The sequence below is a fragment of the Ooceraea biroi genome, chromosome 9 (assembly GCF_003672135.1).
Source record: "Ooceraea biroi isolate clonal line C1 chromosome 9, Obir_v5.4, whole genome shotgun sequence".
Classification (NCBI taxonomy): domain Eukaryota; kingdom Metazoa; phylum Arthropoda; class Insecta; order Hymenoptera; family Formicidae; genus Ooceraea; species Ooceraea biroi.
The window spans coordinates 9666497-9693807 of NC_039514.1; the positions used below are offsets into that span (position 1 = coordinate 9666497).

The window sequence follows — 27311 nt, forward strand, 5'->3', positions numbered from 1 at the left end:
GCACGGTCGGTCGGCCGACGGCAACGCTTTGCGACGGGACGTCTGACTTGGCGGATCATTGCCAAGATGGAGAAGAGCAGAGATGGCAGGGATCGCGAAGGGTACGACCGCTCGATGGCTGAAGGACAGCCGGGGGGGACTGGCTATCCGGGGAATGATCATCGAGATCCTCTCGGCGTCACGTCGGCACGCGGGAAAACCGCGTCGCGACGTGTTGCGTAACTTTCCGCCTGTCCCCTGCGCCTCCTGGTCCAGCGATCTAGATCGCGCTCCAAGTTTATGACCCTCGCCTCTCAAGAACGACGACGAACGCGTCACGGCAATTAAAAGTAATGAAAAAACGAGAGCGGGAGAGATAAGCTCGCGATCGGCCGATGTGGGATAGAAACGGCAAACTGGCCGACGTTGGCGATCTTACCGACGTCGTTGTTTCCTCGGAAACTCGTCTCGGATCTTTCCCGTCGCCGCCGTCGTCGTCGTCGCCTTCACTGCCGTTCTTGAACTTGCGCCTGGACTCACGATTCGATCGCACGTGCGGCGATCAGTCGCGATTCATCAACGGAGAGAGAGAGGAGTACAGCGTGACGAATCCGTACAGAAGGACATTCTACGCGGAAAGACAGCGATCACACTGTTCGGTCGATCGATTATTCTCATCGCGTCGCAGCCGATGCAAACGTTAGTAGATTCTTCTATCGTCATTATTTTATGAAACTTGTGTTATCACTGTATTAACAGTTTGCCTCCACAGAGTCAGAGGTAGGGATGGGCGACGTTGTCTCGATGCATCGATCTTCGATAGATAATAGATTATTTTCGGCGATGTTTTTTATTTCGATTAATCAATTATTCAATGTTATTATTGTTCTTATTCGTTTAAGAAATAATCAATCATGCGTAATCGGTTATCTGGACAAGCGATTATTCAATAATCGATTGTTTTTCCCGACATCGCCCATCCCTAGTCAGAGGTATTTACGGTATACTTAGATGAAGAATACTTCTAGAATCAATATTTGTAGTACCTACTGCGAGTACTTCTGGAGTACCGATACAAATATTAGTACTCGTCGAGATATTTGCAGTACCTCCTCCTACTTGTAGAGTACTCAAATTGCTACTCACCGCAGAAGTACTTTAGGTCAACCCTTTAAATCAATCGGTCGAATTGCGCTTGACTGTCTGATGCATCGTTGATCCATTGATTTGAGTTTAAAAAATAGGCAGTTACAGTTAATTTAGAAAACTCGTGCGTAAGTTTCTCCGCGACGCGATAGCTTCTTAGATCCGAATCGTGTTCGTCATGCAACGAGGAATCGAGTCGGGTCAAAGTTGAAGGCCGACGTCTCTCGCGACAGTTTGCAGCTTCGCGGAAAGAGTCGAGACGACGATTGAGGCGGCACGAGGAGGAATGTCAACGTCCTGCAGAGGCGGATGCATCTTTCTAACGACGAATTTCGCATATAACTCGTGAATAGACGAAGATGAAGCTGCTCGCGATTCTCGCGCTCTTCTCCTTGCTGACGATCGCTGTCTCGACCAGGGGATTCTGCGATCCGGAGACAGGAGATGGTGAGTCGTAAAATCTTTTACGATATTTTACGATCGATTAGAGAGACGCATCGTTTACCTAACTATACGCATAATGCATTATCAGCAAATGATTGGTAAGCTAGAGCTGTGATCGCTACATGATTTTTTTTTCTAAACTTACTGCGGATTTATAGATGACAAGATCACTCGAGTTTCGATGAACATCATTGACACGTTGACGAAACAAGACTTTTGCCGGACGGTTTTCGATGGACAGAAAAATTTTTATTGCCTTTTCAGACTTCCAACGCGCGCACGTCGGCCTGATTATCTCGCCCATAATGTCCACCAAAGTGATACGAGAGATCGAGATCTATTGGAATCACGCAAAGTATCGACCGAGTGACACGATAGCTCTGTACACGGGCGAGCCGACGAGCGACCTCGAGCCAATTTACACCCTGGTACCGAACGCGCCGAGCGGTATCAGGAGGACCGGATTGCAAGCCACGTTCGTTCCCACGTCGAGTCTCACGTTCGTTCAACAATGCCTACGTATGTATGTGCAATATCGCGGTGTTACGTCGATTCATTAAGCTGCTTATCAAGCACATACCTCGCGCGTAAAAGCTGCGGACGATCGCCGGCGTCCCATATAGTAATCCGAGGATAATTATAAAATAATTCTTTCGCAGATCTATACCACCTGGATTTTTTCTTAAAAGAAAAGTAGAAAGTCGAATTTTCTGGAAGAACGAAAAAACTTGATTTAGTTATTCCCTCTTCTCTTTTTTATCCAGCGTTTCTTTCTTTCTCGTGATAGTTTTTGTAATAATAGATTGGAAATATTCAAATTGCTAGAAAAAAATTAATTCTGCCTATTTAATAGAATACCACGTTGCCTGGCTGAGGAATAGTACGATAAGATTGACGAACTGTCTACGGACGCAGCCTCGTTGGATGGCGGAGAGAAGAGACATTCTGGGATCACTGCCAATGAGTAGGGTGTTTCTGCCAGGCACCCACGATTCCGCATCGTACGCGATACACGAACGAGCGAACTTCGAGAACTTCGTTGAGAGATACGTCATAACGCAGGTATGCTGCAATAGTCATTTGACCGCGTGATTCACCAAAGCGCCACAGTTGGAACACTAACAAGGGAACTAACACAACTGTCCCTCACCGATTTTGATGGGCTTTGGATATGTTGTAGAGCATCGAAAAATATTAGACCCCTATTTTTTTTTAGCTGCGTATCTCAACGTTTAGGGGTTGAAACAGCCCCTCGAAGATAGGGGTAAATTAAAAAATTTGACATTTTCGAAAAATGTGAATACACCGTTGTAAAGAGTATAAAATACTATAAAACTTTTGTACAAAACATTTTTTCATATATCTTATATTTTCAAAGATATTCGCTAAAAATGAAAAAATTCATTATCTTCGAGGGGCTGTTTCAACCCCTAAACGTTGAGATACGCAGCTAAAAAAAAATAGGGGTCTAATATTTTTCGATGCTCTACAACATATCCAAAGCCCATCGAAATCGGTGAGGGACAGTTGTGTTAGTTCCCTTGTAAGTCTGAATTATGGAATAACCGTTGCTGCTAATCGTCAGGATAATTAACCCCGCAGGACGTGGACGTACTCGCGCAGCTGATCTATGGGATTCGGTACCTGGACATCCGGGTCGGCCGCTACCCAAACACCGACGCGGTATGGTGGGCCAATCACGGAATGTTCAAGTCCGTCCCCATGCGAAACGTCGTGAATCAGGTGAAGACCTTCCTCGACAACACGGATGAGATCGTGATATTCGATGTCCAGGAGTTCCCAGTTGGTAAGAATTGACCTTGATTAATCATCTAATAATTATTGGACTAGTAGCTATCACGGAAAATTTGTTCGATTAATCAACCTCATCGTTCATTTACTAACGCGTTAATAATGCTACCAGGTTTCGGGAAAGATCTCGGAGTGCATCATGACTTCGTCGCGTTCCTTGAGAAGCAATTCGCCGGCTATTACCTGCCGAAGGGCTACGGATGGACCAGCACGCTGAACACGATCTGGACGACGGGGAAGAGGCTGATAATCGGCTACGACGAGAAACGCGTGGTTAGCCGCTACGAGAGCGTGTGGCCCTGCGTGACGCACCAGTGGGGAAACGTCAGGACCATCGAGGATCTGTTCAACTACCTGAATCGCATCGAAATGGAGAGTTACGGGTGTGCGAAATTTAATTTAAACTTCCCTAAATTATTAGAATCTTCTAAAACGTCTGTTTTGCGTTCTCTCCGAGTACTCTTCGCTGATCGCTTTTCGTTTCTAGGCGTCCTAGATCGGTACCTAGGTCGGCGATGGCAGAACTGACGCCCAACACGTGGGATGTGATCCTGAATCGCCTCGGAAGCATCCGCCAAATGGCGGACAAGATCAATATTAATGTTACGAACTGGTACAACAGCAAATGGCAACATACCGCCAACATCGTCGCCGTGGACTTTGTCCGTTCGTCCGGCATCGTCGAGACCGCGATCGAGTGGAACGAGAGGCGGAATACGCTCTGCTGAGAGTTTTCCCGCCCGAGAATCCGTGGAAACGTAAAAACCAAAACCCGTTGGATCACAATCGAGTAGTTCAAAGTGTGTTAATTAACAAGTTATACGCAAATAGTACTTAATATATTATTATATCTCAGTTTTACGAGTTCCGTATAGTTACATTGTATTAATATCAATAAATTTTATATTCTCGGACAAGAGAAGTGAGTCGTGTGATGAGTCGATATTCGAAAAGATGGTATCTCGCAAAATGTCCATTTTTCTATATACTTCTTTCATTTTGTAGAAAATTTTAGAGAGAGAAAGAGGCGTGGTCTTCGTGCAGTTTATTAAAATAATGTTATTGCACTTTGTAGCTGTGCGCACAATACACGAGATTCGCGTCGATCGCGTAACTCGTGTACTTCTCGCGATAATCGCAGTTCCGCCGGATGCGCAAATAATGCTCCAGTCAAGGTAACCGAGAGAAACGAAATTGTCTATCGCGCACCGAAGTACAGGTTGCGCGACGTAATGACAGGAGAAATCAGTACATCATCCGGCGGAGGCGATACCGGTCGCGAATGCGGAACCATAACGTATCCGCCGAGTAATCTCGTCGCGTCTTCATGCGGAAAAGAGACGACGAATCTACAGGGATCGGAAACTTCAAGAATCTGCGTGGAACAAAGACCTTCCTTTCTCTCTCCTTTTAAATCAATTGGTACTTTTCTATTAATGGAAAAAAAGTATCAGATAATCCTTCACAATCAGTCGGCGGTCTCGAGATCTCTAGTAACGATCTCTGTTAGTAACAAAGTTTAATCACTGACGATAAGAGAGCTCAAGCTTCATCTATACTTATATTCAAAAATGCACTGCCACTCGTTGCTGCTGCTTTTGCTACCGATTGCAACCGCGGAGCTGTGCGAGCATCCTCAGTACGAATATTACGTGTGCCAGAATAATACCCTCTCTTGCCCCAGCGATCAGAAATGTTCGTACGTCGAGCAATGCCTGGCGGTTGCCTCTCTGATGGAGCGCAACGCGATTCCCGCTCATAGGTAAGCTGATTGCTTGGTCTTTCTTTATATATATATTTATATTAAGGAATAAATACGCGCGAATTTTTCATACTTTCGCTTGTTCACTCCGGTGCTCATCGATTGCAGATTACGACAAGCTGTGTGCGGATACGATCAAACGCGCGTGAAAATTTGCTGCAGCATTGACGATTATTCTGAACAGCCAACATACGTGAATTCGGATGCATCGTATCCGACACAATCGTCTTCGAACGTTCAGTGTGGAAGAAGTCTTATTCGAGATAACGTGAACGCTTTAGGATCGTATCCTTTCGTCGCAAGGATCGGTTTTATAAGCAAGTATTTGCAGAAATGTTGGTGTATCGTTTGAGAGTTACACGATATACAGGATATCTCAAGATTCGCTCGTTTCGTCTGAACTGGATAGAATGGTTTAGACTTTATAGTTTCTATTAAAAAGATTAGAGTTGGTAGGGAAATTTTGCTACATTTATTAACGAAAGAAGAGCGATTTCTGCGACATCATGTATATGGCAAATTAAACTTAATTTATTCGAGAAACCAGTTTCGAATATACCTACGTCACCAGTTAGCTTTTTTGTTTATTACATGAAACATGCGCTTTCAGACTTTGTTAGCAAAAGTTCGCTTTCAGATACAGTAACGGGTGAGACGAAATACTCGTGCAATGGCGTGATCGTTAATGAGCGTACAGTACTGACTACAGCTACATGCGCACTCGCGAAATCGGACAGGTACAAATTGTACGTGTAATAGCAGTTGAAAAAGTACAACGAATATTATCATTGCTAAGATACTCGCGTTTGCGTATAATTTTCAGTCTTGTATCATGTAGCATGCAATTTAATATCATTTATAACAATCCTTCGTCTTCAGATGCTCTGTGCTTATCGGTGAATATAATACAGAGTCGGATCCGGACTGTGACAAATTGTTCTGCGGTCACCAAGCCACTAGCCACGATGTTTCGTACGTGATAAAACACCCAGACTATGACGTCGCAAGTTTCTCCAACAACGTCGCCTTGCTCCGTTTGAAGAAAGCGATCGAATATACAGGTATGTACAAATTCTTAGTTTTACATATATATATATATGCGCCACGGCGCTTCGACGCTTCAAAGTCCTTTAACGAAGTAGCAACATGTCCGGTCTTCCAGCCACAGCTCAACCCATTTGCTTCATACCGGAAGACAGATACGTCAGCCTGGGGAGTACATGCACTGTTGTCGGTTGGGGCAAGCTGTCCGGTCAGAAAGGTATCGTATCGCGATAGAACAAATTGATAGATATATTTAAAAGCAATAAACTGTAAAAGCGGTGTTTGTGTGACGACAACGAGTGCCGTAAAAACCCTGTAAAAATCCAGCACAGCCAACGACGCAACAGTCATTGCAACTAAGACTCGTACCTAAGCAACAATGCTCGGACTACTTAAGCCAAGGTCTGTCCGTCGAACTGTGCGCCAAAGGAAGCTGCGAACCCTGCACAGGTTACAGCGGGAGTCCCCTGTTGTACAAGTACGCGGACATGTATTTCCTGGTGAGTCACGAACATGAACACACACATATACTACCAGCGTAGTTCACATATTCATGTTCTGTTTCGTTTTTCGCTTTTTTTTTTCTATCAGGTTGGAATTCTATCATATGGATCTAGCTGCGACTCGAGCACCGTCTCCCCATCTGCGTTCGTAAACGTGCAGAGGTACACGAGGTGGATCTTGGAGAACTGTTAAACAGTCGCGTGCGCAACTGTGCACCGAAAGATCCCTCGAGAACGTCGGTATCGCATTCTCATGAATTTGTTTTTTTTTTATTCTTTGGCGAATCAAAGAGTGGTACTTTACTTGTGTCTAAATATATTCAGATATTTGCCGCGTGTCATTTCCTTCGCCTCCTCGAGACCCAGCTGATAAGCTATATCGTGCAGTCTTTTCACTTCCGAGATAAGCCCGGTCATTGTCAAATTACCCAATTCTGCAATGAAAATATTTTTACAATATATTACGATATATTACGATATATTCAGCAGTGCATGGGATGATAAAAAGGCATTTTGCGCATCATTAATACGTGTTAACTCACGATGCAAGTGGCTTATGTCATCCGTTGAGAAGTTTGCAGCCCAGAAACACGGCTCGGTCAGTGGCGAGTTCTGTGCGACAAACTCGTGCACACCTGGAACTTCATTGCTCGCTGATATATAATGTATTACGTGCGGCTTAAAACAGGATCTCTAAAAACTTTACTCACTTTGCTCGGGCCATAAATCGGGAGACGCTCTGTCCAGCTTCTCTAGACTCATCAAACTTTCCTCTACGGAAGACAAGTCTATAACACAAAAGACGAACAACCTACATGTAGAGATAATAATTAATATAACAATTACAAGAGGCAATTTGGTAAGAATTGAAATAATTCGATATCGATTTAAAGAAGCATTTATACAGGATGATTTTTAAGTTGATTCTTTTCTTTTAACTGTGTACAGAACTCATTAAAACAAACAACTTTTTCAAAGAACCTTTTTTAATTAAGTCAAAAATAAGAGAGATACAGCCTTTAATACATTTTAAGAATTTAAGCCCAATCCTGTGCACAATTATACATTTCATTAATGAACGTAGCAGTCTGAATTAGAGAAATTGTTCGAAGTTATCACCATTGCGCTCTAGACAAAGTTGCGCTCGTCGTAACCAAGATTCTGTGGTGGCACGTAACAAAGAAACAGGTCGGGGTGGACCAGTTGCGTGGCCACCGAGGTCGCCAGACCTTAATCCCTGTGACTTTTTTTGCGGGGTTACATGAAAAGTTTGGTATTTACAACGCCGGTAGACACACGGGAGGAACTGATTGCGCGCATTGAGCAGGCTGCTGCAACCGTAAGAGGAAGACCTGTTTCTTTGTTACGTGCCACCACAGAATCTTGGTTACGACGAGCGCAACTTTGTCTAGAATGGTGATAACTTCGAACAATTTCTCTAATTCAGACTGCTACGTTCATTCATTAATGAAGTCAAAAATAAGAGAGATACAGCCTTTAATACATTTTAAGAATTTAAGCCCAATCCTGTGCACAATTATACATTTAATGAAATGTATAATTGTGCACAGGATTCTTTTCTTTTAACTGTGTACAGAACTCATTAAAACAAACAACTTTTTCAAAGAACCTTTTTTAATGAAGTCAAAAATAAGAGAGATACAGCCTTTAATACATTTTAAGAATTTAAGCCCAATCCTGTGCACAATTATACATTTCATTAAATGTATAATTGTGCACAGGATTGGGCTTAAATTCTTAAAATGTATTAAAGGCTGTATCTCTCTTATTTTTGACTTCATTAAAAAAGGTTCTTTGAAAAAGTTGTTTGTTTTAATGAGTTCTGTACACAGTTAAAAGAAAAGAATCAACTTAAAAATCACCCTGTATAAAGCGATGTTGATACATTTCAGCTCCATTTTAATGCTGATATAACCTATACCAAAATGGCTCCGGATCACCAACACTCGAAACTTCTGGCACTCGGAGCAAAGCCCAGAACTTACCCGCCTGATTTGGTGATTCGTCAGTGGCCATGACTCACATAGACTGGAATTGCTGGAGCTTTTCAAGGAAGAGCTCGACAATCGAGTCGTGTATATAACGAAGTGGGATGATGACGCGAAGAAGCTCGCACACGACTTATCGCTTCGCTATCAGAGACAGAGATAGGATGGGACGCCTATGTGTTACGTAACGTTCTCTTGGAGCGCCTCTTCCCTTCGCAGTTCTTTGGCTAGCTCGGCCTGCTGCTGCAGGATGTAGATATTCTCCGATTTTCGACGTTGCCGTCGCTCGACGTCGCGTATTACACCCAAGTGAAGTTGCTCCCTAGAACACGATGCGCATCACGCGCGATCGAATCCGACATTCGTCTCGCGATAATTTCTCGATACTAACCTGTCGTACGCTTGCCTGTAATGCACATGACTTATTATTCCGACGGATACGGCACAACACAGAACAAAGGTAGCTTTGGACGCGAACGACATACCAACGGGATGGAAATGCGGTCGTCGCGGCGCAGTACGCGCAAAGGATGACGGGAAAATCGCTCGGTCGCTTCGAGCGATCATCGATCTTCGAGTGTCGCCGAATCGAGTAGGAGCGAGAACACACATCTCGAAACAAATATGTAAAGATAAATATTGTTACACGACATATTATGTTATATTACAATGCACTTGTGTCTTTGGCAGCTTGCGAAGTTCTTCTTCGGGGTTAGGTATTATATCGTGTCTAGCTTTTCTCAAGTATTATAAGAAAAGCAAGACGGTGATTGGCCACCGCGTTGCCGCGTATCGCATTGCCGCGTTACCGCGTCCCGTGTGCACAAGCCCTTACTACAAACATTGATCAGCTGAGACGCAGTTTGCCTCAGCTCCTAAAAACTTGGTTACTTCCTCTCAGTTATTTTTATTTTCAGAGAACAGGAATTTCGGAACACATTAACCTAACGTAGTTATTAGTCTTGTGTGAGTAATTCGATAACATGGTATTATTATGATTCTAAATTAAGAATTTGTAATAAGGAATATTTCGCACTTTTTGCATCTTTTTGACTTACATCGAGGCGTATCTGTAAATTTGTAAATCAATATAAGAAACAAATCCGAAGGAACGCTGTGAATAACGTGATTTTCGCATATTCATAGATTAGTTTATAGATTCATTCATAGATTGTTATGTTATGATAATTGTGATGTACAGTAACCTCGAAAAGCATATGGTCGGTGAAAAGTTCAAAAAGTTCAAAAACGTTTTGTATTTGCTTCATTTTTCGATAGCGCTTGCTTTGTGAATGCAAATCACTTTACTGTGTCATGTGCGCATCGTCAGTTTTATTCTCAGTTGTTGATGTGCATCTTGTCTTTCACCTAAAAAACGAGGGCTTCCTCACATTTAAGTCAAGAATTACGTAATTTCAAGAAAACGCTATAATTTAATTTGATTCGATTCAAATCAGTGATTTTGATTATTAATGAGCATATTTATATCGTTTCTAGAGCCAGAAAAAAAATGATGTCGCTCTCAGTAAGAGGTTGTCCTATCTCCTGCGCCATGGCGCTGTGCGGGAGGGCTTAAACATTAAGCCGAACGGTTTTGTTTCGGTCGATGAACTGTTAAATAAATCATTACGCCACTATACTATCGATGACATCAAAAGAGTAGTAAATAACAATGACAAGCAAAGATTCGCTCTTAATATTGCCAATGGTGTCTTAGAGATTAAAGCAAACCAAGGTCACTCTATATCAGGGATTGCTGAGCTGAGTTTGAAAATAATTGATCGTGTAGAGTTCGATATTATTCACGGAACTTATCTCAAGTGCTGGTCGCGGATAAAAGCCGAAGGGCTATCTCGTATGAAAAGGAATCATATTCACTTCGCGAAGGGACTGAACTTTATTAACGGTTTGCGTAGAAGCGCGGAGCTTTTCATTTACATTAATTACGATAAAGCGAAAGAGGATGGCCTAGTATTCTATGAATCTGAAAATGGCGTTATTCTTTGTGCTGGAGATTCAAGGGGATTTATCGAAACGAAATATTTTCTTAAAGTAATCAGTAAAAGTGGTCAAGCGCGGAGCTTTATTTAAAAGTAATTTCTTCCATATTTGTATTCGTGTTATACCGCAGTCAAATAACTAATCATTCTCGTCATCATTTTGTGATTATTTCAGATTTGGAATGTCATCATCGAATGAAGACAATGGCAACAAATGTGGAATTGCGTACTGAATGTATTAACAAAAATACGTGCAATCAAAAGTCCAAACATGTCAAAAGTCCAAAGCGGCCAGCAGCAAAGAACAAACGGAAATCGGAGAAGCTCTATGAGAATTATGAAGCACAAACATCTGTTTGCGTCGCTCCTTTACCAAACACAATGACAAGAGGGGACCTAGTATTGTTTATGGGTAGATTTGGAAAGATTCTGAAATCACACATGGGTAAAAATTTCTTTCTGGTTGAATATGACACAAAGTAAGTTAAGCCAAGTTTAGTAAATTAAATTAGTTTGTAAAGTAGATAAAATTTGTTGTATCGTAAAATGTGTATCCATGTAATTTTATATGTTATATATTTACTATGTGATCTTGCAGAGAAGCCGTTAATGTCTTATTAACCAAAACAAATTGGTTAGAAAATGAAACATTATATTTAAAAAGAGTTAAACAGAAGAACCTAAGTTACTTCGAAGATAAATATGACAATCTCAACGAAGATAAAGGTACCTAACATCCTACACATCATACTATTTTATTATTTTACTATTTCTTTATTGTTACCTTTAATCTCGTTTTTCCTTTGTTTTTATCCTCATTTTTCTTTGATCTCGGTTTTCAGCATCACAACCAGCGAAAAGGACAAAAGAGAATAAGCGTGTACCAATTGTGATAATGGCGGAAGATCTATTAAGTTACAACACTAACATAAGGTATCTCATTAAAGAGATAACGGAGTTTGACGATGAAATGGCGACGCTTTTTGAGGCGATAGAACTTACCGAATCTGAAATAAAAGCGAAGTATGATGGTATATGCGGCCACTTGGAAGAAATATTTAAGTCAGTCTTCCCGCAGTGTCAACTATACAGATTCGGCTCGACGATGGCGGGATTGGGCTTTAAGAACAGTGATTTAGACATGTATTTGCATATTGGTGACATCGGTAAGACATTCCCTTACTTTTTACTATTTATTTTTACTGTTTGTTCCACGTGAATGTTGCATATCGTTTCGTTCTGTTCAAGGCCCGCGGTCGACGCATTACAAACCGGACATTTCATTTCAAGAGTACGCGCAAGCGGTTTTGAAAAAGCTGAAGAGGATAATGTACAGCAAGACCACCGTTTTCTCCAACATAATAGCGATCCCGAAGGCGAGAACGCCCGTCATAAAATTTTCTTATATACCGACTAATGTCTCGTGCGACATTACCTTCAAGAATTGCTTTGGTATTTACAAGACTAACTTTTTAAAATTCTGTGCGTCACATGACGTCCGAGTAAAGCAGTTGATGCTGCTGATCAAGTATTGGGCCAAGGAGTACAAGCTCACCGGTGTCGGAAGAATGCCCAACTACGGACTGATGTGCCTCATCATCTTCTATTTGCAAACGGTTGATGTTCTGCCGACCTTGATGGAGCTGCGGAAGAACTGTACACCGCTGTTCGTAGGTGACTGGCAAATAAATTTTAACGAAAATTACAGACGCACCGCGTCGTCATCTACCAGCAGTCAGAATGTCGTGGACCTTCTCCGCGGCTTCTTCCAGTTTGTCAAGGAGAATCTCGTTTTAACACCGACCAAGAAGCACTGCGGAGTGTTATCTTTACTGGACGGGAATACGTACGATAAGGATGAATTTGACGAAGTGAATGGCCTACCCGATTACATGAACAGCTACAAGAACCACATTCTACATGATAACGGTCGTAAACTGGAGATACGCAATCTAATAGCCATTCAGGACCCGATTGAACTCAACCAGAATGCGGTACTAAGCGCGAACGAGTCGACGTTACGAGAATTTCATCAGCATTGTCACTCTGCCGTTAATTGCATCGAGAGTGCCAAAAAGAAGAATTACCAGAATTTGTTGAAAGATTTAATGGAGAGGTCTCTCCCGCCGCCGCCGCCGTTAAAAGCGAAGCACAGGATACATATCGGCCGTTTTCTGAATATCGGATTGTCGGCAGATTTCGACAGCCGCACGGATATTTCCAACAAGTGGGAATACAAGAAGAACAATTGGTGCTTCATAATGTTCAATCTGATAAAGGATATTTTAGAGATGGTCTTCAAATTCACGGTCAACGTTTACCTCGATGACGAAGCTTGTAACGGTGAACTCGACGTACTACCCGAGGAACTGGTCAAAACCCACGAAGAGGTCCACTTTCATTGCGTGGGTAATAAGTGCGTGTTGCACAACAGGGCAAAGCACAACAGGATTTTCTTGGATGTTCAGTTGAGTTATTTAGAAAAAGAAGCCATAATATCGGATGAAGTGTTGAAGGAAGTGAATCAACAGGGTGAACAGAACGACACGAGCTTCAAGTGCAAATACACAGTGAGTAAGACACTGAAGTCAGAAGCAGTGGATATAAAACTGTACCAAGAGAAAGGTCAGAAGAATGCGTACGATCTTAGCCCATACCTCTATAAGTGGATACCACAAATACTAGACAAAACAATGACACACATGCTACAGTACAATAAGTCGTACAGTCAGTTGTATCACTGTAAAAAACAAAAGAGTGGACAAACAGTGAAGGAACAGCATTGTTCTTAACAGCACATATTGTATCTTTGCTAACGTGAATTATTAAACAGAGATTAGTTTTGTTTTCTACAACTAAAAATTTTATACGACAAAATAATTATTTATTTTATATGATTGACTAGATATCGAGATGTGTTACACGGCGCGATTAGTCGATTATAATACAGTTTAAATGTATCATATAGGACATGATTTCTCATGATATCTTATTATCATCTATTATCATATTCAAAGACTCAGAAAAATATTTGAAAGACTATAATTTCGAAAAAGGAAAGTGCAGATTAACAAGTGAGTTTTCTATTTGTCACTGCATATCATATTATCATACTGCAATTGTTTATTTCTGGAGTAATTCCATATGTACAATACGCAGATACGTAATGTCAGAGATCATACATATATGTATTATAGTTACATTTATAATATTGAAATAATCAAAATAAATATGATTTTTCTAATAAACTCATATCTATTCCGACTTCCTGATACGTTGAACTGATGCGTTGAAAATTGGACTATCTAGTTTCATTATTAAAATCAACCTAGCTTTTGAGTTTAATATACAGGGTGTTTCCTAAGTAAGTAGACAAACTTAAGGAGGATATTCCTTGGCTTATTTTAAGAAGAAAAGGTCATATAAACATATGTCCTAAACTGCTTTGTTTTCCAAAAAAAGTACATCACTGTTTTCGTTCACTTTTCGTTTATTATAGAACAGTTTGTGTTATTGCAAATGAAACAAATGAAAAACAATAGTAACCAAAAAGAAAAATTATAACGAAAAAGAAAATAGTAACTAAAAAGAAAAATAATAACATCACAGTAACTGCTGAAAATGTCCACCTGCAGCCATGATACTGCAGTGCTGTACTTTTTTTTGGAAAACAAAGCAGTTTAGGACATATGTTTATATGACCTTTTCTTCTTAAAATAAGCCAAGGAATATCCTCCTTAAGTTTGTCTACTTACTTAGGAAACACCCTGTATAAGTATATTGGATTTCGATAGCCATATAGCATCTCGAATAAGTGGGAATACAAGAAAAACAATTGGGGCTTCATGATATTCAATCTGGTAAAGGACATTTTAGAGATGATCTTCAAATGCGAAAGTAAGCTTACTCTTGGATATTCATAGTCTGCTTTTATATAATAGTAAAATATCTAATGGTCATAAGCTTCTAAGCTTCATTAGTATCTAAAGACTACGAGATAAAATTTTTGAGACAATTGTATTATAAATATTGTATTATAGCTTTTATTCTCTCTCTTTGGTAGGAAAATGAAGTAGTACGACTCAACAGCAAGTCGACCGAAGGTTTTATTTTGAATAAATCTGACTATATCTTTGGTTATATAGTCAAAGGAAAAAAATGTATGATTCTCTTTCTCTCTCTTTCAACATTAAATAAATTTTGTTAGCTTTATCGACACTCATTACCAAATTGTTACGTTGCACCAGCTCGGAAATGCAGCGAGAAGGAACAAACCTATTCGATCAGATCGGAGTGAGTTAGGTTAGTTTCACGCTGGGTGATCAACATGGCGAGTTACGCTGATGATTCTCTGTCGGATCGTGCTTACCGCGTCAGAATACCTTAACACACACCCAGAGTCACAGTGAAACGATCCGCGTGTGCTGCTTGTGATCTTCCTTCCCTTTTTTTGGAACTTTTTTTCGCGACCAGGTAGATCTGGTTCTCACTTCGACAATCTCAGCGTATCTTGGGATACCTGCGACAAAACGGAGACTTCCGAGCTCTGGTCCTTTTGTCCTGATTTCACAATTACGACGGAATAAGCTCGGCAGGAATTTGTCCGGTTGTCGATACGAGCGCCAGCATCTAACCTATTGCTCCCTGTTCCCCGATCGGAATCGGTCGTGGCGAGTAGTACCGACAGATTCGCGGAACATCGGGGATCGCGATGCTGCCCCGACGTTTCAAAATACAAGGTCGTCATCGTTAGAGCTGAAGTATTCCCGAACGTCGAACGAGCCCAGCGAGGCAAGTAAACTTTGTTTCATCAGAAACGCGTTTCTCCGAATGTACCGCGAGTACCGGATGAGATCTAAAGAGCCTCGGGAAGCATCAAGACGAGTAGAGATTATAACGAGCGGAGAGGCAGTCTCGTGGTCTAAATTACCAGTTAAGCGTATCATATTTATCCTCCGTGGGCACGAGTCGAGTTAACGCTACAAATACAAGAATTGGTTCGAGAATCAAGCTTCAAGAATAACGACCGAGAAATTTCCTTTGTCGAGAGCGTTTTGTTAATCGCTTCAGCTGTACTGAAGTGAGTTCAAGGGTGACGTGGACAGTGTGGCTAACAATATAAAGGGTTGTACGCCAACAACGAACATGAAGCAAGAGAAGCCAGAAGGCCAAGATAAGATTTGCAGGACGCAGCCTCAAGAGAAGGATGCCGCGTCGAAGAGCACCAACGACGACGTGCAACGTGCGATCGAGGGTCTCAAAGAAATACCGGATGAAGAGCTGCAGGAGTTCCTTGACGATGAAGACTTCATGGAGGGATTAGACGTGGTGGACGCGTGGGAAGGTGATGAAGAGAAGAACAAGGTCAAGGTCGAGCAAGACACGGCGGTGGATCCTGTGAGGCAGGAAGAGAAACCTCCTAGGTAGCGTCACTGATGTGTGTAAACAATTTTTATAATTGTCACTACGATATACGGAAATAAAGCCGTTGTATGTGAGAGATTGTTCCTTTCACAAGCGCGAACGCAGTCGCCATTGGGAGACTGCGACAGCGCAATTATTTATATTCTGTTATGTAAGTTGTAATTTGATTTAAGTCGGTTCACGTCCATTATTACATTTGTATCTATGTGACGACGTTATGTATAAATGTATCGAAATTGAGTAGTAGTTTAGACATAAGTTACACTACATTGTCGTATAGATATATCCGCATTACGCGCGAATGTACAATCACAATCTGTTATATTTGGTAAGGAAGTTTGTAAACACCGGCATACAAATGATGCCACGAGTAATTATAGGGAACGTGATCGTGCCAAGACGACGAAAGGCCTGTCCGACAGCCGCGAAAAGCCTAGAAGAGAAGAGAGGAAACGCGATGAGCTCCGCCGGGATCCCACCAAGAGCACCAAGGACATCGAGCGGGACAAGATGCGGACCAAGAGGGATACGGAGAGCAAGCTCCTCGCCGAGAAGGAGAAGGCCATCAAACATCTGCTGGACTCGGACAACGTGGTGCCGCCCGGCACAGAGTCCGAGGCCATTCAGAACATCAAGGAAGAGCAAAATCGAGAACGAGCGCAACGCGAAGGACAAGGCCGTGGCAGGGAGCATCATCGTCGCAGAAGCGCGGATCGTTACGGTGGCAGGCAGAGCCCGCCGCGACGTAGAAGTCCTGATCGGCTTCGACCTAGTCCCCCCGTCCATCGGCGACGCAGTCCGTTTCCGTTGAGTCCAGAACGTCGCCGGAGTCCACTCGTCCACAGAAACAGCTCGGACAGGCACAAGAGCCCGTTCCGATACAGCCCGACCAGGCGGAAGAATTCACCGCGATATTTCGATCGCAGAAGTCCCGTCGTGTCCAGTCCAGAGCGACGCCGAAGCCCCAGACTGCCAAGCTGGGAGCGACGCTCTAGCGTGGACAGAAGGTGGAGTCCGGAGCGACATAGGAGACGCGATACGCACGAACGGTAAGCAGATAATATTAACTTAATCATCTTTTTTTTTGCCGAGAGACTAAATCGTCCTCGAAGTTTCTCCAAACTAAGGAGCAGGAACGAAAAGACTTAACATGTCGTCTGATTAAAATTATTGTTTCTCTCCTCTCACACATACACAATTCCTTTTGGTCGAACGTGAGTTAGAATGCGCAGATTAATCAGATCAGGTGGGATCAGATGTGCGGAGAAGGAGAAAAGAAATGAGTTTGCCGATGTCGAGTATCGACATCCAATTTATTACAAGTCCGAAATTCTACACGGTCCGCTCGCATGTCCGTACATGCGTATGCTTATGTGTTTGCCAGTTGAATCGCTTCATTCTTTCCGGTCTCGGTACCCGTTTGCCTCGCCTTTCTACCTATCTGTCTCGTCTCTCGATCTATTTGTCTCATCTCCTGACCCTTTTTCTGTATTTGTCTCTATCTCTCATATAAATACGGGCCTAACTCTGAGGCGATCGTCTCGGCGCGATAAGGAGCATTTAACAATATAATTCTTATATTAAAATCGCAAACAATCCTCTATAAATATGTTTTATTAACGTTTATCATAGATACACATAATTTCTCTAGTTGAATTTTATGTTTCTTGTGTTGCATTATACACATATACGCATGTACATATAATATAAAAAATATATTAGATTACATACAATACATCTTAGCGATTATCTCAGACATGCATTTGTAACCGCTTTAAATTGTTAAGCCGGAGAAGTCGGTCTCGCGACCGGAGGAGTCGCAGCACGGAACGACTGAGAAGACGGTCAAGCCGCTCGCCGGTAGGCAGACGGTACAGCCCGCGTCGCAGAAGTCGCACGCGCAGCAGATCGCCAGAGAAGCGCGCCCGTAAGCGTTCGCCCTTCATCCATGAACTGGCCAGGCAGCTCAGGAACGAAGCGATGATGCCGAGCGGCGTGGTGAACACCGGTGGATACGCGCCGCCACCCGCGACCGTCGAGGGAATCGCACCGTTGCTCAACGCGCCCATGTACCAACAAGAAGGAGAGCCCAGGCCGCCGCCGCCGCAACCACAACCAGCACCACCACCACCACCACCACCACCCGTAGCGTCTTTTCATCCGCATCAATCCGGTCCTTTACCGCCGCCGCCGCCACTTCCGGGTGGACCGCCGTTCATGGGTTTCGAATCCATGTCGGCCATGCCACCCATGACCTTCCACGAACCCATGGCCCCGCATTCCATACCTCCGGTCGAATACTCGTCCGGCCCGGTTATGTACAATCAGTCCAACAACACTGCCCCCGTCCAACAAGCTCCGCCACAACCGGTGATCCATCCTCCGTTGCTGCCTGCGTCGTTACCCGTACCGTCACCGCAACCTGTGCCCGCACCAGTGATGGATCACGTGCAGATGCCGTACAAAGCGTTGAACGTACCACCTATCCAAGCACCGTTGATGCACCAGTTCGAGGCTACGGCAAACAGCAAACCTAGTCACGCGGCTATGCCCGCGACGTCGTCGCAGATCTACAAGGAACGCGGATCGACATCGTACAGTGCCGAGTTTCACGCGCTACGCGAGGAACGGCTGAAGACGCCCGAGCCGCCGGTCATCTCCAAGCCAAAAGTAATTGCAATACGTACAATAGTGATGACGTATCCGATTTTTGCCTCGAGCTTCACGAGACGCGTTCGTCGCACCGTCAATGTCGGTGAATATTAATAATTTCCGCCTCTCTCGATTTGTCGCATGAGGCATTGCGTTTATCTCGTTTGTGGATTACTTCACGAAAAGGAGATTAATGCCACTTTTATGAATTTATCTTGCAGCAATTCGAAAAGACCAGCTTGTCCAGTCTGTTGGAAGCGTCTGTTTCTGCCAAAGGTGCGAGTATGTTTATTTGCTATGCATTTGATCGTAAAGACACGTGCAGAACTGTACATAACAGTCCTTATTCTCTTTGATCGATCACAGACTCTGTGGTCTTGCTGGTTTCGAGTGTTACTAATTTTCTGTATTTTCTTTTTCACCACTTCCTTTAGATCCATCTAATATACCGATGCTGTACCCAGGTAAGAACACTTTTCTCGAACTTTCAACGAGACTCTTGAAATCGCGCTGCGCGCGTCGCGGGACACGTTTGGCAGATGTAGTTAAAGTGTTACACTTTCGTTTGCAAAACGATTTGCAATGTGCGTGAAGGTCGCAAGGACGTACGACATATTTCTATAAGCAATCGCCATATCGTATCGTATCGTCGTTTACTGTGCTAATTCTGCGCGATTCTGTTTTCTTTTCCCACCGATAGGATTCAAGCCCGAAATAATACGATACTGCGAGCAAGCGCTGTGCCAGCTGCCGCTCGAGGATCCACGTTTAAAGATGAAGGGCAGATTCTTCTATGATCGCAACGAGGAGAACAGTGAGAGAACCGAACCCGTGGACCACATGTCGAATTCGATACTACTGCAGAAGAGCAAGACGAGGATTTACTGGGAGGAGTGCAGCACGGAGCAGCAGGTGCCGCTCTCGAAGGCACCTACGGCGCAAATGCACCAGAAGATCTGCCAGACAGACGAGGTGGAGACAGAGACGAAGGGCGTGCAGGCGCGCGTCGCCACGAGCGATTTCGAGTCACAGGTGTATCCGCACGATCTTGACCACGTGCAGGTCAAGGAAGAGAAGCGGCCGATCATGGACCGCCTCGATTGGAGCGTACGGGAGACGTACGATTACGCGCCGAGATACCGCGAGATGGAGGACCTGCGATGGAGCCTGAGTAGCTCATCACGACGCAATTATAGACAAGAATCTCCCGAGCACAGCAGAGCGTCCGAGCACGAACACTTGGATCTTATCGATCACGGTTCGCGAAATTTGCGCGAATCGCCCGCACACAGCAGGGAAAGTTTCTCCGGTCACAGGATGCGCGAGCACTATAGTCACGCGAGGTACTCGCCGGATCCGTACCATCGGCGTTCCATGGAGCGCGACGAGTTTCACGATAAAAGAAGCGATCACAGCCGCGGTGAGAGCCCGATGGACCTGGAGGAGGAGTCCGATGACGAGCTGGTGAGCGGATTCACTTTGCAAAGAGGATCCGACTGGCACGGACGGGGCAAGCCGATGAGGGGTAAGAGTTACAACCCGAGGGGAAAGCACATGGGTGGTAGACCGTATCGGGGCCGTGGCGGTTACCGCGGCGGCAAGTTTTGAGACGCCCGAGACGGTAAAGACTGTATAGAGTAGAAAACACGACATGATGTTACTTTTTCAATGTATGTATGTACATATACGTAGGGAAAGATATTCTATGCTAATCACGTTCGCTTTGGGACACCGCGCACGCGGGATTATTTGATACTGACGGTGATATAAGCGGTGAGAGAGTACGACAATTTTCACGACGAACATCGATATTTTTAGGTGAATTTATGTAAACGAGTGACGACACAATTGCAGAGGTACACACGCTCAAGTATCTTTGCACAAGTGCGCTTAATCGTCGTGGGATTAATCGTGCTGGAATCCAGTATCCACAGACCGGAAGCAACGGACCTTCTCCTCTTCCATGATACAGTTTTGCATAAGTGTAACCGTAACATTAGGTTGTGTGTAACATAGATTATCTTACATCGAGTAGCTACGTCCTCGCTGGACATTCATCCGAAAGGAAGATCGATAATGTGACGACGATGTTTGACGAAGGAATTATGCAACGGACAATGCACGAGTCTCTTTCGTAGATGATGTACAGAAAACGCAGTGTTCAAAACGATACAATAAATAAATAATCAAAGCTGAAGACATGTAGGCTGCGAGCATTCCGCGTCACGCAGTACGCGCGACTTTGTTTCGTTGGACATCCGCGAGGAGAAAACGCGACTGATCATCAGGTGCCATCACGTCGGCTCGAGGGCTAGTAGCATTGTGATAACTACGCTTGCATTCGCGACCCGTGTCGCGAGCACTCATTAGTGGTGGTCTTAATTTTACAATCAATTGTTTAACGCTGTTTAACACATCATCGCTGCCATCGAGAATACATCGCGGCACATTGTTGTCAAGTATTGAAGTTATGATGACGAATTTACAGACAAAAATGAGAAGACAAACGAGCGTTGTTGAATTGTAAATCAGTGTCGTAAATATTTGCATATCTTTTTATAAAATTGTCGAAAAAACTTTTTACGGATATTCAGTTTAATGCGACGACTTACAACTGACTTTAATGTAATGCATCTTGTATGTAAATCCACAATTTTTAACGTTTCTTTCTTTTATTCATTACGTGCCTTTAGCAGATTAGCAATTGTGCGATATTATTATTTTTTTCTTTTTAACTGAATATGCGAGTATATACAAGAATTAAATATATGAATATACATAGGATTTATATATATATAAGTACGTATATAGTGATACATAACACGTAAAAAGGAGTAATTGCAAACACTTAGTAATTTTTACTCTGATAATCGCTTCTTTCTCTCCAGCTGTATCCTGTAAAAGTGTATCGATTTCTAATTACATTTCTACAAGATGCGCAACCATTTTGTTCGTTTCTATATTTACCCACGCTCTAATCTTTGTCAGATGTGCAACCTGATCGTATATTGATTATTAGCTAAACGTAAATTTTACTGATCGATTGCGATATAAAACAAAGAATCGTTCTCACAAAACAGCAAATGTATGTCCCCTGCATGGAGCATTTCATTACAGTAATTCGCCCTCTCAGGCTCGACGTGAAATCCCTGGCAATGCGTTTTCTGCAAGTTGATTGCGCCGTAAATCGCGTCCCTTTTTAATCTTTATACGCATGATCGTTCGATGCGCAAATTACACCATGGAGCAATTTACGTCGCAATGTTTCGGCTCGCCAGCGAATCCAGTTTCGGCTAGTCGCAAAAATTCGTTTAGCCTTGCTATAAAAATAGACGCATTGTATCGCGCGAAATCGTTACGCATAATTCTCGATGATTTTCGATGGAAAGCCTCCGGGAAAAGAAAGCTGGATAGACTACTTTTCTGCGCGGAAAAGCTCGTTTTTCAATTACGCGCTCAATTCTTGATTATTAAATCGCATTATTAGATAGATAGATTAGACAGAAACATTAAAGGGACATGTTACAAAGGGAGCTTAAGAATCAATGAGCGATTGTCGAATCTGCTAATCTACATAATCGTGAGATACAACCCAGGCAGCACACATTGGTTTCAAAACCGTTTCATAAACGTTTTGCCGTAACGTTTCATAACCATTTTATTGAAACGTTTATTTAGCAGAAAAATGTCCAACGAAAAAACGTTAGGAGAAACGTTTCAGAAACCATCAGAAAAATATTTATCAATTCTACATATCAGTGCCTCAAAGATAGACAGAGTTAAGTCACATTTTTGTAAAAAAACTAGATTTTTATATTTTATGAATTACTCTCTAAATTTCGTGTAGTGGAATCTCGCTCCTTTGAAATATCACTTCAAGTAACAGTGATCTCAAAAGTTTCATAAGAAAAGAAGAAGAAAAGAGTATTGGATCGGTTTTCCGGATGGTTATTTATAAGGTGATAACACAAATGTTACTTGCGAGAACGTCACGTCTGGCCTGGCCATCCATCGGTCGCTTGGTGAATCAGAGGTGGGAATCGCACACGCTTGTGTTGATTTTGTCTCTTGTTCCATAATCGAGTACATTGAAACGTATGATGCAAAAATAATGAATACTCGCAAAGTAAGTAGAAATTACTATTTTTTCTATATTAATTATATAATTTCAAATCAATTTAATAAAACACATTTTTCGTTTCTGTGGAAAGGTGAAAAGTACGTTTTTAAAATTGAGGTCTAAAAACGGTTTCTATTTAAACCGTTTCTTAAGTGGTACTTTATGTTTCTTAGACATTAGGTACGTCGAAGAAACATATATTAGGCTAACGTGTGCTGCCTGGGAATTCGCTACGATGCCCTTCGCGGAAGCTAATATTAGCGATTTTTCCTCGTAATTACGTTAAATAGCAATTAATTCGAGCGCGAGATTATCACAAATACATCGATGTGCATCTGCTCTGTTCCGTTTGAGCCGGCTTGATAAATTCTAACGTGCTCCGTTATCATAAAGTCGCAAAACAGTGTGGCAGGTAGGGAGAACGCGCGCCGTTCGCTGGCGCCACCGCGCGGGAATCGCGCACATTCGCTGTCGTCAAGCGGTGCCGCGCGCGTCGCATTGGCAAGCCTGCCGAAGGCCGTGGCCGAGCATACGCGCGCGCTCGCTCACGCGCTCTCGCTCGCGATCGTCGCTCTCGCTCGCTCGCACGGCGCTACTCCACTGTCGTGGCGTTCACGGGCGCCGTCTCGCGGCCGTTTCGCCAAGTATTCGGCATGGATCCAGAGCTCCATGTTCGCCCGTGAAAGCGGTGCGGTGTCGGCGCGGTTAGGACGTTGTGCGATCCACGTCGTGTGTGCTGCGGTAACGTCGCGCGTTACGCGTCGTGCTAGTCGCGTACTCGCTCGTCCGCGCGGTCGTGTCGTCGACGCGTCGTTGGCCGCACTCGATACGTGCGCGTCCGCGGTACGGTGTACGTGTGTAGTACTCGAGCAACCTCGTCCCGTCTCGGTGTGTCCGAGCGTGGCGTGGCGGCACAGCGGCAGCGGCGTCGGCGGCAACGATCCCACGTTCTCGGAGCAGCTCGTGCGAGGCGTCCGCGTGGGACCTCGTGGGAGCCGAACACAGCCGCGGCGCGAGCTGGCGAGCGGCAGCATCCGTCGGTGCGCGTCGGCGGCGGCGGCGGCGGCGGCGGTGACGGCGACAGCAGCAGCGGCGGCGGCGGCGCGTGCTGCGAGAACGAGGTGAATGCACGGCGGCCGCGGTGTGTGCCAGTGGTGTGCGCGCTCGTCGCCCGTGGAAACCCGCCAAAACCCGCGGCCGCGAACAACCACCACCGTCACTACTACCACCATCGATATCAACAGTAATGGCAACAACAATAACAATAACATCAACGACCACGAGGATCTTCACGGAGTCGACGGCAGCACTTTCTTAATTAATAGAAACGACGAGGACGAGGACGAGGACGAAAACGAGAGCGACGGCGGCAGTGTGGGTAGTGGTTACGGGAATCCTTTGAGCAACGATAACGAGAGACGCGTGTGTGAGTGTATCACTGATAGCGTTGCGTGCCGTCGCGTTACCACCAACCGCGTGAATACTATTACAACAGCAACAACAACGACGACGACGACAGTAACGTCGTCGTCGCGCGATCTCGTCGAGAACAGTGTTGTCGTACGTGCGGCACTTGCTCCGCGACGTCGTCGCCGGCTGCGGCTAATTTCATATCGGCGCGACGGACAGGCGCGGGTAAAGCGGCACGAGGATCGTGCTCGTGTGACAGGAGCAGCGACGACAACGTCGACGGGCGATTGCTTCTGCCTGGCGCACACGTCGTCGACGACAGCGACAGCAGCGGCGACGGTTGCGTTCTGTTATTATTTTGCCGCGGTGCTTTTGACCCTTCGTACCGGGCGAGTTCATTGCGGCGCTGTCGCGGGGGTGTCAGCCGGTAGTACATCCGCACCGCGTATCCTCCTCCTCCTCCTCCTCCGTCCGTCTGGCGGCTCGCTCGCGCGCGGTCGCAGCGCCGGCGTCGACGGAGCGGTCGCCGCGTGATCGTCGGGTGCGTCCGTCGCTCGGTTCCCGACGCGGGGAACCCCGGCGAGACGAGAGGTTCCTCGCGACTCTCGCGGGAGGAGGACCACCGTCGCCTCTCTCCCCTCTCCATCTTTCCGCGCGCGTTTGCCGCGCGTCGCGTTGTCAAGTCGCGGGAACCAGACGGAAGGCTAGCGCTCGCGCGCGCGCCAGCCACGTGATAACGTCGCGACCGCCGACAGTGCGGCAGTCCATCATCGCGAGGTGCGTGCGCGCGCGTGTTCGATTACTTCGACCGTCGGCGACTCATAACCTACAAGGGCCCGGGCGCCCCGGTCCACACTCCTCGCAACGTTTCGAGCGGAAGTGAGCGCGTTCGTTCTCCGTCGGAATCGGCCGCGCGTCTCTCGAGCTGCGCGATCGATTGCTCTCGGATCATCGAGCTGCGAAGTCACCGGACGAAGAAGAAGGAGAGACGATAATCCGAGGTGCTTCTTCGGAACTCGAGTGTCGAGCGTGCGAGAGGTCGTCGGCCCTCGTGCGAGATCGTCCGACATTAGCGACGAGGCGGGAGCAGCGGGAAAACGCGGGCAGGTGCTCCATGTGTGTGGGCTAGAATCATCGACGATCATCGAGCGACTAGAGCTACCAGCCGTCGTCGCCACCAACATCGATCATCGTATCGTATCGTCGGATCGCCCTTATAACCCAACCGCGCGACTCCACTTGCACGCGCGTCCGGTTAACTGTTGCGAGAAAAGGAAAAAGAAACGTGCCGGCGGACACGCGCGAGTTTCACGGCCGCGACCCGGATCGCGGATCGGCGAAGGGAAAGGCTGAACAGCGAGCGCGGGAGATAGCTTGGCGGGCGTCGAGGTGCGTGCGCGCGCGTGTGCGTGAGCGAGCGAGCCGCGAGTCGGTGATCACGCCGCAGTGCCGCGCGTCGCGTCGTTCTAGTCGCGCGCGTCTCGCGTTCGTCGTGCGGAGCGGCGACGTGGAGTTAACGCGCGTAGTGACTGCCCGACGGCGAAGGTAACGCGCGCGCAGGTGAATTTGGTGCCTCCGGATTATCGCTGCGTGGCCGTGCGCGGCCTCGCGCGCGAGTACCTACGTGTACGTGTGCGTGCGACGTGTGTCGGATATCCGGCGTTCTCGCCCTCCCGTTTGGTGAAGTGCGCGACTGTTGACCAGTGAGAAGCATATATTATATATATATATATATAATATATATATATATAGGTATATACGTGGTGTGCCGCGCGTATAATACGTATATTCTCATATACGCGCGCGTGTACACACATACACACGTACACATATATCATCCAGTGTGACCGATTGTGCGAGTTCCGTTTCTCCCGTGTGTATGCCGGAGCTTTCTTCGTCCGGACCTGCCTGTCTGTGACCCCCTTTTCCATCGGTCAGCGTGCGTCCTCGACCGGGACAGACCGACGAAGGGAAACGCGGCGTGCGAACGCCGCGACGACGAAAGGAATCGCATCGAAGGTGAGTGCGTCACGCACAATCTCGCGTGCGATTTTTCCCCCGGCCAATAATCGCCTGTGGCGCTTTTAAGGTTAGGTCGATTGCTCGCTCGTGATACATCGGCTCACAGTCGATCGATCGGTCCTTTCTGGATTCGGTCGCGTCAACGCGCGCTGTTTACCGATGCGTTGCACGAGTGCGTTCCGTGCGTTCCCGCTCGCTATTTCGACGTATCGAAACGTGCGGAGAGCAAAACTGGACGCCACGCTCGTCTGCAACCCGCACAGGAGCCTGCGAGTTCCCGTAAGAGACAGACCTAACCTCAAAACTGTTCTCAACACCTCTGCGCCTTTCTTCCCTCTTTCTTCCCCTCTCTTCGCGCCGTTTAGCGGCATACCTCGCGCCGCGCACTCTCGCGAGTCCCGCTCTCCTTCGGCCGCTGCCCGCTGGAACAGCTGTTCGAGCGGCGGCGGCGAGCTTTGAGCTCCTCTTTTTTCCCTCTCTCTCTCTTCCTCTTTCCCTCTTTCCCTCTGTGAAGTCAGCGGTTAAACGTTCTGACTTCTCGCTTGGCGAGAGTTCACGAGTAAAACGCAATTAGTCGAATTATGTTGCGCGTTAAACCGCATCGGTATCGGTCAGTCGGTCAGTCGCGGCGTTTCGGCATTTCATCGGTTTTTCTCTGATCCGGAAAAGAGAAAGCCGAGGAATTGACGCCAAGCTGATGCGTTTAATTTGGTGATGCCGAAATTTTGTTCTCCCTTCTAACGACCGCTACTGCGCGTTATCCGCGCCACGCGAGAGCTCGCGCGTCGACGCGCAAAGTGACGATGGGACGCGATGGGCGCGCGATTGCGTCTTATCGCGAGACGCGCGAAAAAGTGACGAAGCGAATTGCGCGTCGGCGATGCGTGCGTGCATCGTGCGGCATACGTACACACGCACGTACGTATTAGGTGTGCAAATTAATTCGTTGCCTTTCTCTTTAATCAATCATAACCCCGCTTTAAA

The 27311-nt window shown here is 45.5% G+C and overlaps 6 protein-coding genes across 8 annotated transcripts in view; 4 read left to right on the forward strand and 2 right to left on the reverse strand.

The window, feature by feature from the left end:
• The first annotated feature begins 269 nt into the window (after positions 1-269).
• Positions 270-4298, forward strand: LOC105284679 (PI-PLC X domain-containing protein 1). Its single transcript, XM_011348367.3, has 7 exons — positions 270-678; positions 1359-1572; positions 1834-2088; positions 2423-2631; positions 3172-3376; positions 3494-3764; positions 3869-4298. Exons 2-7 carry the CDS (start codon positions 1485-1487, stop codon positions 4107-4109), a joined length of 1269 nt encoding a protein of 422 aa, XP_011346669.1. The 5' UTR covers positions 270-678; positions 1359-1484; the 3' UTR covers positions 4110-4298.
• Positions 4299-4437: 139 nt separating this feature from the next.
• LOC105284678 (chymotrypsin-like protease CTRL-1) lies at positions 4438-7023 on the forward strand. Its single transcript, XM_011348365.3, has 7 exons — positions 4438-5143; positions 5252-5460; positions 5781-5889; positions 6023-6204; positions 6306-6404; positions 6515-6687; positions 6779-7023. The coding sequence occupies exons 1-7, from the start codon at positions 4953-4955 to the stop codon at positions 6881-6883; spliced, it is 1068 nt and encodes a 355-aa protein (XP_011346667.1). The 5' UTR covers positions 4438-4952; the 3' UTR covers positions 6884-7023.
• Positions 6935-8839, reverse strand: LOC105284677 (protein lin-52 homolog). Of its 3 annotated transcripts, none has more exons than XM_011348363.2 (4): positions 8697-8839; positions 7401-7478; positions 7233-7331; positions 6935-7124 (listed from the first exon to the last, which is right to left on the reverse strand). In XM_011348363.2, exons 1-4 carry the CDS (start codon positions 8725-8727, stop codon positions 6991-6993), a joined length of 342 nt encoding a protein of 113 aa, XP_011346665.1. In that variant the 5' UTR covers positions 8728-8839; the 3' UTR covers positions 6935-6990. The 3 variants fall into 3 exon arrangements, with proteins under 3 accessions (XP_011346665.1, XP_011346666.1, XP_011346664.1); XM_011348364.2 differs by having other exon boundaries at positions 6953-7124; positions 7233-7325; XM_011348362.2 differs by having other exon boundaries at positions 6953-7124; positions 7233-7343.
• A 14-nt stretch (positions 8840-8853) lies between these two features.
• Positions 8854-9251, reverse strand: LOC105284686 (protein PET117 homolog, mitochondrial). The gene is made up of 2 exons (XM_011348401.3): positions 9091-9251; positions 8854-9021 (listed from the first exon to the last, which is right to left on the reverse strand). Exons 1-2 carry the CDS (start codon positions 9180-9182, stop codon positions 8880-8882), a joined length of 234 nt encoding a protein of 77 aa, XP_011346703.2. The 5' UTR covers positions 9183-9251; the 3' UTR covers positions 8854-8879.
• A 103-nt stretch (positions 9252-9354) lies between these two features.
• On the forward strand, positions 9355-21720 carry LOC105284687. Its single transcript, XM_011348402.3, has 11 exons — positions 9355-9665; positions 10875-11178; positions 11298-11425; positions 11542-11865; positions 11948-13490; positions 15781-16122; positions 16504-17172; positions 17911-18793; positions 18997-19051; positions 19210-19239; positions 19476-21720. Exons 2-11 carry the CDS (start codon positions 10895-10897, stop codon positions 20381-20383), a joined length of 5166 nt encoding a protein of 1721 aa, XP_011346704.2. The 5' UTR covers positions 9355-9665; positions 10875-10894; the 3' UTR covers positions 20384-21720.
• Positions 21721-24843: 3123 nt separating this feature from the next.
• The window catches only part of LOC105284688 (serine/threonine-protein kinase minibrain), a 63416-nt gene continuing 60948 nt past the window's right edge, over positions 24844-27311 (forward strand). The window contains exon 1 of the mRNA XM_026972141.1: positions 24844-26324. The gene's annotated coding sequence lies outside the window, so the exon portion shown is untranslated. The remainder of the gene's footprint in view (positions 26325-27311) is intronic.